Here is a 15,431-nt window from a genome sequence, read left to right on the forward strand (position 1 = left end):
CAGTACAGATAAAGTGTCAAATATGCAGTAACAAATAAACTCACAGTTCCTGTTTGAGTCGACGAAGTTTAGCTTTGCTGTCTGCCAGCTGCACAGCCAGTCCCTCTGGAGGTCCAAACCCGCTTGACGTGGTTATATGGGATGTAGATGATTCCCGTTCCTGATAAAGCTCTGCTATCCTCTAAATCATACAGAGACATGCAAAGCTAATGAATGCCTTCTGTTATAATTAAATTCATCCTCACCTACTTCAGCTGAAACATGAATTCACAGATATACAGTAGTTAGATATAGGTTCTTCTCTCACCTCCAAGTGTGTGTCTCGTTGAGCATGCAGACTCTGGATCTGTTTGGCCATGGAGCAGAAGAGACTCTGCAGCTCTGCCCCATTCAGTCCACACATGTCTCCAAACTCCAGGGGAAGCACAGCACTCGGGTCCTGGGTCACCTGGAGCATGATGAATCACTGGGTTAGTGATTAGCATAAAAAAATGAAGAAATACTCTTTAGTTTGAGAGGATGTTCACAACTTTGTTGATATATTTTATATTTGTTCACGACTAGCTGACACATTTCCCACACTGTAAAAAGTGGTAACCTGCAAATGTGACCTCAAGGATCTATTCATATTTGATTTAACTCATTAAAAATTCCTTTTGTGGGGGCCTGGGTAGCTCAACGAGTAAAGACGCTGAATACCACCCCAGGAGTCGCAGGTTCAAATCCAGGGTGTGCTGAGTGACTCCAGCCAGGTCTCCTAAGCAACCAAATTGGCCTGGTTGCTAGGGAGGGTAGAGTCACATGGGGTAACCTCCTCGTGGTTGCCATAATGTGGTTCACTCTCGGTGGGGCGCGTAGTGAGTTGTGCGTGGATGCCGCAAGAATAGCATGAAGCCTCCACACGTGCTATGTCTCCGCAGTAACATGCTAAACAAGCCACATGATAAGATGCGCAGATTGACTGTCTCAGTCACAGAGGCAACTGAGATTCGTCCTCCGCCACCCAGATTGAGTCACTATGCCACCACGAGGACTTAGAGTGCATTAGGAATTGGGCATTCCAAATTGGGGAGAAAAAGGGGAAATTCCTTTTGTTGGTGTAGCCTAATTTGTCAGGTAAATTTATTCCGATTAAATTACATTATTGAATAAAACCAGTTAATTTCCACATGAATCACATTTTTAAAGTTACCTGACAAAACATTTTTACAGTGTTTTGAAACAGGATGTTGGGGCAGGTCATGTTTATCTAAGGGCTTGTCCTTTACTTAAATAGCCAATAATAGCCTTAACAGTTTAAATCACAGCAGTGATGCCTGATTCACACATACTTCGTGAGAGGGGCGTGAACAACGTAGTCGCGTTGGACTTTCACATTGGCCACGAAAACAGAACCATGGCTGTGCGCAGAAAAAAAAGTTAGCTCTAGGTTCCTACGGCAAATATATTCTTTAATAAAGCCTTAAATTATATATATATATATTTAGAGAGAGTAATTGATACCTCCACAATCATTCATCCAGTGTTGTGGCCTTGCAAATCCAAATGAGGTAAACTGTTGCTTCAACGACAACAGCGGGCAGTCATGTGCACTTGTTTATGTTTATCAGCGTACTTGGTCATGATTGGTTAATTGCCGATAAAAATGGGCTCAATGCCGAAACTATCTGCTCAATGGGACGCATCTGGGGCGCTACACCTCGTGGCTCCTGCTCGCAATGTGAAAGCTGTAATCTGTTAACATGGGTGCCAAGATGCCCCGCTCAAGGTGTATGTGAATCCGGCCTGAGCTTGCTACTTGCTAATTGCTGGTATTGAGGGAGGGACATTCTCACTCTAGAGAGCACTTTATTGAACAAACATTTGGATACGCCCCTCAGTGCAAAATGAGTCAACAACATTTTTGGCCATTTTGCTGAAAAATCTGAATGTAAATTGTAAATGCTTCTAAAATAGCTGCTAAAAGTTTGTTGTCAACTTTTAAGAGTACACTAGCATATACAGTAGATGACCTCATAGCTAATAGTCATGTACAGCACTTAAAGCCTTAAAACTGACATTTTGACTTTATGTTTTAAAAGGATGAACAGTACACTCTCTCAGTTCTTCATGAACATTAAATGTTATCAACAGTCCTGGCACTGACCTCCTGTATGCAAAGGGCAATCTCTGCCTGCGTGTCGATATCCAAGCACTGAATTTGCTGAATGAAAGTTTCCTTCCTTTCACACTAGTGACAACAAATCATGGGAACAGAGAGATAATTTCACACAGTAAGCATAGGCATGTTTATCAACATTGCACTCTCATTAATTTTACAGGGTAATATCTAAGGAGCAAATTTCTGAAGACAGCAGATATGTGTGTGAGCATGCAGTATATTTACAATGGTTACCTGTACAGCACAGCCCAGCAATAACAGTAGCAGTCTCCTCAGCTCTGCAACAGCGCCCTCTGTTGACATGAGGGAAACCAACGAGACACATTAACACAGTATATGTTAATCTTAGACATTTGCATTTTTGTTTGGGTCTTTCTTGTATTTTTATGAATTGTTAATAAACAGTTGGAGAAGGAAAATTATCCTGTTTTGAAGTTATATGACAGATGACAGCATCACACCTGTCAGGGGATCTCGACCTAAAACAGCAACATTTGGTAAAGACATCAGCAGCAGCTGCTGTAGATTCTCCTAAAAGAGAAAAAAACGCATGAAAGAAATGACAGGCAGTAAACCCCCATTGGTGTTCTCCTGTCATCCCAACCAATACAAGTAAGATGTTTTCAATAAAAAATAAAACACACATTAGAGCAGAGAAGACACGCGTTATCCACACATGACCCAAAGTGTGCTACTATCTTCTATTTTTGTAGTAAAACAAGAAAACAAGCAAGATAGTTATAATCTGCAACAAGTGACACCTCATTCAGTAATAAACCTATTATTACAGTAGCTATAGTAGTAATTTAGCAATACAGTAATAATGCTTTTAAAACTACCTTCCCTTACAAAAAGTACTGGGATGGTATCATTGCACAGTGACAGTATTATATGGTAATACCATGGTAATTTTATATCATGGTACTGAATGATTACCAAAATTGATATACAATGGTATTTACATACATGGCACTCCATGGTGATTCAAAGAATACCAAGCTATCACCATGAAGCATGTCCAAAAACCATGGTATTACAATGCTACCATATCTAAAAAACATGGTAAAACATTGTAAATGTGTATGTAGAAATTAGCTAACCATTTAACAAATTCACCAGTGGTCACCTCCTTTAAAATGCTATTTCCTCATACTTGTTTACAGTGTAGTTGTTAATATGCTACTTTTTTCAAAAATAAAACAACAGCTGTGCAACTGGAACGCATCATTTGTGTTATTAAAAGAGTTGGTCAAATATTCAGATCAACACAACAATACCAAATTTGAGGTTTTTGCTGCAGGCTTTTTATATTATGTAAGATTTTTTCAAATAATGAGATTTTTTTTATTCTAATTAAACCTAATAAAATATTTCTTACTAATAACAATATAATTTATGAATCAATGAAAGACTTATTCTTATCTCTGTTTTAAGCACTGATATATTCTTACACAGACCAGTGCGCAAACTTAAGTCAACTTATTTTATTATTTTTTTATTTACATTTTATTGATTCAAAAAACAGAATTGAAGAAACAGAACATACACACAGAATCAAATTATATCAAATTATAAGTCTGTCTGTCCCCCCTCCCCCCCCATACACTACAAACATCCAGTGGTCCAACACAAAATGAATGTATACACACATACAAATAAAAAAATAAAATACAAAAAATACAACAAAAAAAAAATACAAAAAAAACATACAAGAGGAAACACTTAAGAATAAATAATAAAATAAAATCATACATTTAAAACTACAAATTTCCCTCTACTGCCCCTCCCCGAGAACCTTCTAAAAAGGCTAAATAGTTGCCCCATTTTTTATTAAATAAATCCATGTTACCTAACCTTCTATATGACATTCCTTCAAATGCCACTACCCTGCCCATCTCTGTGTGCCACTCTTGAAACAAGGGCGCTTCAGCCGACTTCTATCCCCTAAATATGATCTGTCTGCCGATCATAACACTGGCTAGGACACAATTTTGTATGCATTTATCCCCTATATTAATGACCGCCCCATCGCCTAAAATACAGAGTCTGTGGCAAAATTAAATTTGAGTGCCCAATACATCACACATAAAACTCTGAACCCTCAACCAAAATTCTTGGATCTTAACACACCACCACAAAACATGGGTTGTGTCCCCATCTTCTGACTGGTATCCCCAGCAGGTGGGTGTGTCTTTGAGACCAAGCCTATACAATCTAGAGGGGGTCAAATAGAATTGATGTAAAATCTTAAATTGCATAAGGCGCACCCTTGCATCTCTAAATGTAGACTTGACGTTTTTTAGAATCTTAGCCCACACTCCCTCCTCCAATACCAGGGAATATCAGTGCAAAAGTGACCTTCCGTTGATGTAAAAGTTTCTTGCATTCCTTGAATCGATCACGTTTCTCTCTTGTCGAGTTCGCAAAGTCTGGGAACAAGAAAATGTTGTGGTTCTTCCAAGAAAGCCTTCCTTTACTCCTCGCCTCACGAGTATTGACACTGACTACCACCCCTGGAGTCGCGAGTTTGAATCTAGGGTGTGCTGAGTGACTCCAGCCAGGACTCCTTAGCAACCAAATTGGCCCAGTTGCTAGGGAGGGTAGAGTCACATGGGGTAACCTCCTCGTGGTTGCGATTAGTGGTTCTCGCTCTCAATGGGGCATGTGGTAAGTTGTGCATGGATCGCGGAGAGTAGCATGAGCCTCCGCATGCTGGGAGTCTCTGCGGTGTCATGTACATCGAGCCACGTGATAAGATGCACGGATTGACTGTCTCAGAAGCGGAGGCAACTGAGACTTGTCCTCCGCACCTGGAATGAAGTGAGTAACCATGACACTACGAGGACCTACTAAGTAGTGGGAATTGGGCATTCCAAATTGGGGAGAAAAAGAATAAAAATGTCTCCAGAGCCTGAGGATTTTGAATTCTTTCACATATTGTCCTCCTAGGACAGTTATGGAACAGAGTGTATCGAAACTCACCGGTTTATGTCATAAAAAGTATTAAAACTAGCAAAGTGCGCAGAGCTCGCCGTTCACACGTCCAATCCTCGCATGACGTCACGAGACTCCCCTTAACTCAACTTATTAAACCTAACTTATTTTATGGGTGTCAATAACAAACATTAAATGTTGGTTCTGTATAACAAGAAATCACACAATATTTCTTTTGTCATTTAAAAATGTCCTGAAATGAGATAAAAAATAGTCTGTGTTATTTATATGCGCTTTGTGTTAAAATAACAGTGAGAAAAACATGTCCACAGCAGGACATTTGAAACAAGAAGTGAAACAAGAAGAGAAAAAAACTAATAAGTGTATGGCTAACTTGTTCTACAGCTACAGGGCAGTACATGCTGTTTAATACATTAGTGAACTGTCCATTCATTGACTATATTCCCAAGCAATAAAAGATATTTGTGTAATCTATTCAGAAATCTATATACATTCATATTACTCACATTCAAACCAATCATACATTGTAAAAAAAAGGAGTTCTTAAAAAAAGGAATGTTCCTGGTTCAGTGTAAGTTAAGCTCAATTGACCGCATTTGTGGCATAATGTTGATTACCACATAAAATAACACTGGCTCGTTCCACATTTATTTAAAAACAAAAGAGCAAAAATTGCAGTTACAGTGAGGCACTGAATTGGAAGTGAATGGGGCCAGTTCATAAATGTTACAATACACACTGGTTAAACCACTGTTAAAACTGCACAATAGGAGTCGCGTGGCGCCATGCGGGGGTCGGACGTGTGAACGGCGATCTCTGCGCACTTTGCTAGTTTTTAATTCTTTTTGTGTCTTAAACTGGTGAGATTCGATACACCCTGCTTCATAACTGTTCTAGGAAGTCAACATGTCAAAGAATTCAAAATCCTCAGACTCTGGAGATATTAAAAGACACTTAAGTGCTCAAGCTGATACCCCAGACAGGGCCACAGACCAGGGACTCAGTTTGGACGGTGCGGCGGGAGAAATTCAGCGGCACCTGGCGAGTATGTCTGTGATGCTGACGAAGGTTGTGGCAGACTTGGAGGATCCTGTGGTAATACATTGATCGATTACTGGTATGGAATTCTCTGAGTTGGTTACAAGAATCGGGGACGTTGAGAAACGGATCGATTATCTGGAGTCATCGGAGAGGGAATTAGCTGCTAACCCGCTAGCGACCAAAGTAGATTTGGAACGCCTTTGGGAAAATCGTAATCGGTGACACAATGTCTGAATTGTTGGAATTCCTGAGCATGACGAAGGCCGAGATATGGTGAAATTCCTAGACGAGTGCTTTCCGAGTCTGCTCAAAATAACAGGCCATAAGCTGGAAATCGAGAGAGCTCACAGGGTCCCGGCTCGGAGATCTGTGGAAGGAGACAGGGCCCGATCAATTCTAGCCAAATTTCTGAGATCATCCGATAAAGATCTCGTGTTATGCGAGGCGAGGAGTAAAGGAAGGCTTTCTTGGAAGAACCACAACATTTTCTTGTTCCCAGACTTTGCGAATTCGACAAGAGAGAAACGTGATCGATTCAAGAATGCAAGAATCTCTTACATCAACGGAAGGTTTCTTTTGCACTGATGTTTCCAGCTAAATTGAGAATAGATACTAAGGATGGCCGCAAAATATTTACATGCCCACAACAAGCAATGTCTTTCATAAAATCAATGGACTGAGGAAGTCATGGTGTGTTTCTCACGTTGCTCCCAAGTGAGCTTGACTCACTGAACATACACTTGACCGTCCAAGGAAACAGGGCGCCTGTTTTGTTTCTTTTAGTGGCTGGAGTTTGTTTTGTGGAATAACACTCCTTCGGGACAGTTGTGGATGAATCTGCACGTGCCTTGTGTTTATGCCTCCTATTGGCTGGAGCTTGTTTTGTGGAGTATTTTTTGCAGGACATTGGAATGATTAGGTCATCTGCTGCACTCATGAACAGCCGGCTCACTGAACATTCGTTTGACTGCCCGAGGCAACTTTTTTTTTCTAGCGGCTGGAGCTTGTTTTATGGAGGAACACACCTCCGGGACAGTTTTGTGAATGAATCTACACGTTCTTTGTGTTTATCCTGCCTATTGGCTGGAGTTTGTTTTATAGATTATTTTCTGTTATGTAATTCTGTCTCACAAAATTGAGCAATCTGATGGCAAAGTTGTCGTGGGGACTTTCGTAGGTGTGCATGGACTGTTTGAGTTTAGAGGGATGGACGCGGGGTTAATGCGCATGTTTTTCTTTTTTCTGTTTTTTTTTTGTTCTGGGGAAAGTTCAGGGTTTGACTGTTGCACTAATGTTGGAATGTGATCTTTATAATCTTGTTTTTGACACACAATCTATTTTTCTAATATGTAAAATGTCAAATGTTAATATGAGTGGATTGTTTCTCTCCACGTGGAATGTGAATGGGTTGGGGCACCCCATAAAAAGAAGGAAGGTTATTTATTTTCTTAAATGAAGGAAATATAATATAGTGTTTCTTCAAGAAACGCATCTTCCCCCGCTGGAAGCTGAAAATTTGGGAAGATATGGGGTGGACATGTTTTCTTTAGTGCTGGCTCAAGTAAGAGCAGGGGAGTCATTACATTGATAAGTAAACATCTACAATTCAAATGTCTCAAACAGATTAAAGATAAATTAGGAAGAGTTATTACTGTTTTAGCAGAAATTCGGGGCAAAGGTTGATTTTGGCTAATATTTACGCACCTAACACTGATGTGCAGGGCTTTTTTATAGATCTTGAAGGGATGTTGCAAGCCACTGGCACCCCTCATGATATAATATTGGGAGGAGACAACTAATCTATTGATGGATTCAGTACTTGATCATAGTGAAGCAAAAGTGTGTAAACCCACTAGAGCAACACTGACACTTCACAGGATGTGTAAAAATCTTGGTCTTACAGATATTTGGAGACTTTTGAACCCATCTGGTAGGGACTATACATTTTTTTCATCAGTCCAGAAGATTTATTGTAGAATATATATATATATATATATATATATTTTATATATCTAAGTCCCTCATTTCATCTGTTGTTGATTGCTCAATTGGAAACATTTTAGTCTCAGATCATGCCCTGGTGAGTTTAGAGGTGTTGCCACAAATGGAGAAAAAGAAATCATATTTGGCGCTTTAATGTATCCCTTTTGCAAAATCCTGATTTCCAACAAATGTTGAAATGTGGGAGGCACTTAAGGCAGTTTTTAAGGGTCAGATCATACAGTATGCCTCATTCATCAAAAAATCCAAAGCACGAGAACTTGTGGAGTTGGAAGGGAATATTAAAAGAGCTGAAGCGCCGAATGTCTTCTCATGGCCTCAGAGAACTGACCCGATTGAAATACAGATATAATACTATTTTGTTGTGGAAGGTGGAGTTTTGGTTATTTACTGCAAGACAGTCATATTTTGAGTTGGGGGACAAAGCAGGGTAGCTTTTGGCTAGATATATAAAGCAGAGAGAGTCTTTTTCTACCATTCCCTAAGTGAAATCTGCTGGTGGTGAAATTTTTACATCGGCCATTGATATTAATAATGCTTTTAAAGAATTCTATCTTGATCTTTATAGTTCCACATCTTTGTCTACTGATGAAGATATTAGAAACTTTATGGAACCATTAGAACTCCCTAAACTGACAACTGAGCAAAAGTATTCTCTTGATTCTGAGATAACCTTGGAGGAGCTTGACGAGGTAATTAAGGCCTTACCTACAGGCAAGGGTCCAGGCCAGATGGCTTTGTCGCTGAATTTTTTAGATCTTATGCTACAGAACTGGCTCCACTTTTGTTAGAAGATTATACGGAATCATTAAAGAATGGAAAGCTTCCACCAACCATGACGCAAGCCCGGATCAGTCTGATTCTTAAAAAGGACAAAGATCCAAGCGAGTGTAAGAGTTACCGTCCAATTTCCCTGATCCAGCTAGATGTTAAAATTTTGTCAAAAACTTTGGCTAACCGATTAAGTAAATTTATGACATCTCTTATACATACAGATCAGGTGGGATTGCATTCAGGGCAGCAACTCTTCTGATAACATAAGGCATTTCATCCATGATCAGACTCCAGTCGCTGCCATCTCACTTGACGTGAAAAGGCATTTGATATGGTAGAATGGGATTATCTTTTTAAGGTTTTGGAAATGTACGGGTTCGGAAATACTTTTATTGAATGGATTAAGTTACTTTATAGACACCCGGTAGTGGTGGTACAAACAAATGAATTAATTTCAGATTATTTTACTCTGGATAGGGGCACCCGGCAGGGTTGACCTCTTTCTCCATTATTGTTCTGTCTTGCCCTGGAACCATTAGTAGCCGCGCTAAGAAAGGAGGAGGATTTTCCAGGGGTGATGGCGGGAGGTGTGGTGCATAAGCTTTTGCTTTACGCAGATATTTTATTATTCGTCTCTGACCCCACTTGATCTATGCTTTGCCTCCAAAGGATTATTATTTTTATTTATTTTTTTTGGGGATTTTTCCCCTTTTTCTCCCAATTTGGAATGCCCAATTCCCAATGCGCTCTAAGTCCTCGTGGTGGCGGCGTAGTGATTCGCCTCAGTCCAGGTGGCGGAGGACGAATCCCAGTTGCCTCCGCGTCTGAGACAGTCAACCCGCGCATCTTATCACATGGCTTGTTGAGCGCGTTGCCACGGAGACATAGCGCGTGTGGAGGCTTCACGCCATCCACCGCGGCAACCATGCTCAATTCGCCATGTGCCCCACCGAGAACAAACCACATTATAGCGACCACGAGGAGGTTACCCCATGTGACTCTACCCTCCCTAGCAACCGGGCCAATTTGGTTGCTTAGGAGACCTGGCTGGAGTCACTCAGCACGCCCTGGGATTCGAACTAGCGAACTAGCGAACTCCAGGGGTGGTAGGCCTCCAAAGGATTATTAATTCCTTCTCTAAATTCTCAAGTTACAGAGTCAGTTGGTCTAAATCCGAAGCTTTGGCTCTTACAGCATACTGCCCAGTAACGGCTTTTCAACCGGGTGCCTTCCAGTGGCCCAAACAGGGCAATAAGTGTTTGGGCATATTATTCCCAGCAAATTTGTTTGATTTAGTTCGAGTTAATTTTGATTCTTTAGTAAAAAGATTTTCGAGCGATGTGGGCAGGTGGGCTTCATTATATTTATCTATGATTGGGAAGGTTAATGTTATTAAAATGAATTGTATTCCAAAATTCAACTACCTGCTACAGTCTCTCCCTGTAGATGTCCCCCTCTCTTATTTCAAGCAATTTGATAGCATAGCGAAGTCCTTTATTTGGAATGGTAAACGTCCCAGATTACATTTCAGTAAATTGCATAGGCTGATTGAAAAAGGTGGGCTAGGCCTACCCAAGATTTTGTTTTATTATTATGCATTCGGTCTCAGACATTTGGCTCATTGGTCGCTTCCACCTGAGAGGGCCCCTCCCTGGTTTTGTATTGAACAGGAATCCTTGCCCCTATTTCGCCATATCAAAGCCTTTCTACCAAACTAACCGGAGAAGTTAAGTCACACCCCATTATCTCGCATTTGCACGTGGTTTGGACAAAAGTGTCCAGAATGTTTAATTCGGACATTTATTTAAATGTTCCCTCAAGCATATGGCTGAACCCTAAATTATGTAGTATTTAGGTATTAATAAGTCCCCTTTCTGTTGGTCAGAGTGGATTGTGGGGTTACTACACTCAGTGAACTATATGAGAATGGAGTGCTGAGATCTTTTGAAAATTTGGTTCAACAATTTAAGATTCCTAGATCTCAGTTCTTTGGGTATTTACAGCTGCGCCACCTGTTCTGTACTATTTTTGGGAGTAGTTTACACCCCCCTAAAGCGGCAAAGACGCTGGAAGTGGTGATTACTGCTTTTGGAAAAGGTCGTGAGGCATTACTCCCTGGTGTATTACCCCCTGTTAATTCAGAGTCTGGGGTATGTAGCTTCGTCTTCTCTCAAGAGATTATGGGAGAAAGATTTAAATTTGGTATTGGAGGAGGGAGTGTGGGCTAAGATTCTAAAAAGCATCAAGTCTACATCTAGAGATGCAAGGGTCCGTCTGATGCAATTTAAGATTTTGCATCGATTCTACTGGACCCCCTCTAGATTGTATAGGTTGGGTCTTAAAGACACACCCACCTGCTGGCGATTCCAATCAGAAGACAGGGACACAACACATGTTTTTTGGGGATGTGTTAAGATCCAGGAATTTTGGTTGGGGGTTCGGAAATTTATGTGTGAGGTATTGGACACTCAATTTTAATTTTGCCCCAGACTCTGTATCCTGGGTGATGGGATGGCTGTTAATATTGGGGACAGATATTTAAAAAGTTGTGTCCTAGCCAGAGTCATGATTGGCAGAAAAGTCATCCTCAGGGGATGGAAGTCGGCTGGGGCACCCTCGTTTAGGGAGTGGTGCGGGGAGATGGGAGAGGTGGCGACATTTGAGGAGATGTTTTTTAGAAGGCTGGGAAAAGGGGATTTGTTTGTGAGGAAGTGGGGGGGTTATTTGGCTTTTTTGGAGGGTTCTCAGGGAGGGGCTGTGGAGAGAGATTTGTAGTTTAGTTGGGTATGTGTATTATTGATGTTGTTTGAATGTATATATATATATATATATGTTTTCTTTATTATTTTATTTTCTTTCTTTTTTTTTTTGTTATGTTCTAGTTGTTGGTGACCACAGTAGTGCGTGTTTGTGTCGGGTGGGAATGTTCAGGGGGAGGGGTTTAATGTGAATAATTGATTACGTTTTTTATGTTGTGTTTGTATGTTTTATGATTGGAATCAATACAATTGTTAATAAAAAATAAAAATAAAAATAAAAAAACTGCATAATAAGGACTTTAAGACATACAGCATAATTTTCTAACACAGTGTCTTTTTCTGTAAAGCTGCTTTAAAAATAATGTGTGTTGTGAAAAGCACTCTACAAATAAAAATTATACTGTTTCAAAAGTATAGCCAAAAGACATACAGTAAACATTATAAGTGTTAGCATACTTAAATGTGATAAATCACTTACTAACCTTATCTGTGTCAAGTTATATTCAATATTACAACTTCACTGTCATGACGAAATGATGCCATAAACCCTACAATCCAGGTATAACAGACATTTTATCACACTAAATGTTTACGTCTTTTGGCTATACTTCTGAAACAGTGTGTATTTTATTTTTTACAGACTAACCCCATTCTCTTCCATTGTAAATGCCTTTACTGTAACTGTGATTTTTGCTCTTTTTTTTTTTTTTAAATAAATGAGAGACACATTTAGCTTAACTTGTACTGAACCAGGAACATTCCTTTAAAAAAGCAAGACATCAGTTTGCATGGCTTTTTTGGAGCTGAATTAATTTTCTTAATTATGCTTTAAGTAAATGTCTTAACTGAACTTAAAATATCAAGTTGCCATGACTTAAAATCCGCCCTCATTATAACATAATGTCTACGTAAATTGAGAAGCCTGTCTAACAAGATTTCTTAAGTTGTATCAACTTAAGCGTTCTGTGCAAACTGTTCAATATTATGCGTATCATCTCATGTATTCTACAGTATGAGAGATGTATGTAATGGAGAGAAAAGTGTTTGTTGTCTTAAACCACTGACAACATCACATGTTCATCACAACATCTCATGAACACTCACGAGGCAAGAAAATACGTTACAGTGCCATTGTAACAGAAAATCTGCATCAAGATGCATAAAAAAAACAATAATCAGGTAGTTCTTTGGTTATTTTTCAGCATCATTAATGTGATCTAGGAATCATTTTAACAGCACAGCTGATATGACTAATGGTGTAATTCACTACCTGATAGTATGATCTCAGGTGTCGATTGAGGATGGAAAAGTTCTGGACTCTGAGAATCTTGTCGTCACCCACATTGTAGTAGATCTGCTCTACTTTTGGATTGGGATCACTGATTAAAAAAAACAAACAAACAAAGAGCAAATACTGGCATTAGCTGAGTCATTGTTGAAATGTCCTCAATGAATTGAAATTAGAACATTATTCAAAACAACACTGGTCCAGTATTTAAATTCTGTCTTACATGATTCTCATGACTTCATTGAGGTAGACTCCATTGGTAAGCTTCAAGTACTGTCTCACTGCATTCTGGGAGTGAAAGTTTACTTCCATGTACTGCTGGGTGAACGATCCATTCTCCTCTTCATCGACAATACCCTCAAAGAGATGCACCTTACAGAAAATGACAACATCAAGGTGTGTGTGTGGGGGGCCCCTCTATATTTTACTTCTGACACCCCTCTCCCGCCCCCATGAAGAAACAACCACCTGTCCACCCTAAATATCAAAATACCCCCCAAAAATCACAACTTTGTACCAGCCCTGTTGTGAATGCTTTATTATTCCTGTCTTCTACATCAAATCAGCTTCAGTGATAGGCCTGTTTGTCAAAGTATGGAGACTCATAGTTCCACTTTGACATTAAAATCTAAAGAAATCATCAAGATCTTTCTAAATAATAAATGTTGACCAGTGTTTATTTGGTACAGATCAGATCGGACAATGAGGAACATGAATTGATCAAACAACATTTCTGAACATCTTTTATTATATTTCTGTTATATTTCTCAACGGATTGTAAAGTTTACAAAACAGTAAGAGCTGATAATCTTGATGTCTTTAAGTCAGATACACCTACCCATGTAACAAGTGCACTTCCCATAAATTCTTCTATTATTTCCGTAATGTTTGCGTCCATCTTCCTGATCAATTTAATTTGTTAAAACACTATTGCTACTTTAAATAATGGACTTCTAAGAGTACATGCCTGATTATCATAGTTCTCTGGACAATAGACTACAACAGCTTAACCGTTAACATCTTTGGTTTCTGTGCCTTATTTGCCTTCCTTCTGTCACATTAGTCACAATTCGAAACCACACCGGAATCTAAAGTTGCGTTGCATCAAGTTTGTTCCCCTCTGCGCGTCCTCATGTCAGCATGACGCCCGTGACGCTCGTGTTGTGACGCTTGTGTTTCCACACCGCAACACCGCAAGACTCGGGCTGCGTCGCAAAATCTAGTGAGCTGCCTACATAGACTGCACTTATAGGCAGCCGGCGCGTGCAGTATCTCGTTTTTTGACGGGAATGAAAACGTATAAAGGTCCTAGATCACATGTCATTTTAACAGCTTGTGTTTTCTGGAGATTTCTACTGATATTTTTATTTTTCAGTGTTTGGTCTGTTGAAGTATCAACACCAATGTAAACGACTGGAAAACCAATAGAAGCGACCATATGTCTATCCCATACGGCAACGTTTGTATTCCCTTTAAAAATGAAATATAGCGTTACACAGAATAAGGTCCATTATACCCAAAAACTGTTGTGCACGTATATAGCTTATTAGGATTTTGGACACAGCCTAGGTGTTTGGGCAACAAAGGAAAATACCACATTTGTGGTGTCAGTGAAAGTCAATGATAGGAATGGCCCTGAAATGTTTAATGCATGATTGATACAAATACAGATATATGATTTTCCTTGTTTTTATTTATTTTTTCTTTGAAATATGTCTGAAAAAACGTAGGTTGGGAGTGAGAAATAAAGTTGAAAACATTTTGGCGCCATCTGGTTGTGAACTGTAACAGTTTACTACACTGGCAGATCCCCAGGTATAGTCAAGTGGCATATATGGAGTTATATGAGTGCCACAATTCTGCGTGCGCAAAATTATATTTTGAGCGTGCAATATGATATTCTGAGAGCACAAAAATGTTATGTGAGGGATAGACTTACAGTCTCTTCAATGGGCTGTACTGCAGTTTAAAGTGTTTTTGGATAGTTCTGCAAACAAAACATTGATAAAATATCTGTCCAAGAACATTCAGTATACAAAGAACACTAGACAACATGAGAAAATCAGATGTGATCTAGGAGATTTATACAGCTTTATATCGTTCGTGCCATTGAAGAGCTGGGAAGTCTATCCCTCATGGTGGAAACTCCAAATGAGGGCGGGGAAGCTACAGAAGGGGTTGGGCCAACTCCAAAAGTGGGTGACAGTTCCACATTTGGGTTAGGGAAAGGGTTAGATTAGGTGCTCTGTGTATCCTTGCTGGTAGTTTGGAGCTCCAGCCACTTTTTGGAGCTCGACCTGCAGCTATATCCTTCTCAATCCTCTGACAGTTTGATACCCCTATATTTGTCCACTATAACAGCAGATTAGTCTAACCTAACCTATCGGACAAACTAAGCTGTTTTCAGGGGGAACAACAGGAAACTTGTCACAGACCCTGTAACAAAGGGCCC

At 39.8% G+C, this 15,431-nt stretch overlaps 1 protein-coding gene across 2 annotated transcripts in view; it reads right to left on the reverse strand.

Annotated features, from left to right (window-relative positions):
• Positions 1–14,093, reverse strand: part of LOC127418404 (girdin-like) — a 40,725-nt gene extending 26,632 nt beyond the window's left edge. The window contains exons 1-8 of one of the 2 annotated variants that reach the window (XM_051659056.1): positions 13,818–14,093; positions 13,203–13,351; positions 12,962–13,070; positions 2,623–2,692; positions 2,396–2,454; positions 2,147–2,230; positions 308–448; positions 45–181 (exon numbers count right to left, since the gene is read on the reverse strand). In XM_051659056.1, coding sequence (XP_051515016.1) covers positions 45–181; positions 308–448; positions 2,147–2,230; positions 2,396–2,454; positions 2,623–2,692; positions 12,962–13,070; positions 13,203–13,351; positions 13,818–13,877 — 809 coding nt within the window. In that variant the 5' untranslated portion in view covers positions 13,878–14,093. Of the gene's footprint in view, positions 1–44; positions 182–307; positions 467–2,146; positions 2,231–2,395; positions 2,455–2,622; positions 2,693–12,961; positions 13,071–13,202; positions 13,352–13,817 lie in introns of those variants that run through there. The other variant, XM_051659057.1, reaches the window with a different exon arrangement.
• Positions 14,094–15,431: the final 1,338 nt, after the last annotated feature.

This window comes from Myxocyprinus asiaticus, chromosome 27 (assembly GCF_019703515.2).
Source record: "Myxocyprinus asiaticus isolate MX2 ecotype Aquarium Trade chromosome 27, UBuf_Myxa_2, whole genome shotgun sequence".
NCBI lineage: Eukaryota > Metazoa > Chordata > Actinopteri > Cypriniformes > Catostomidae > Myxocyprinus > Myxocyprinus asiaticus.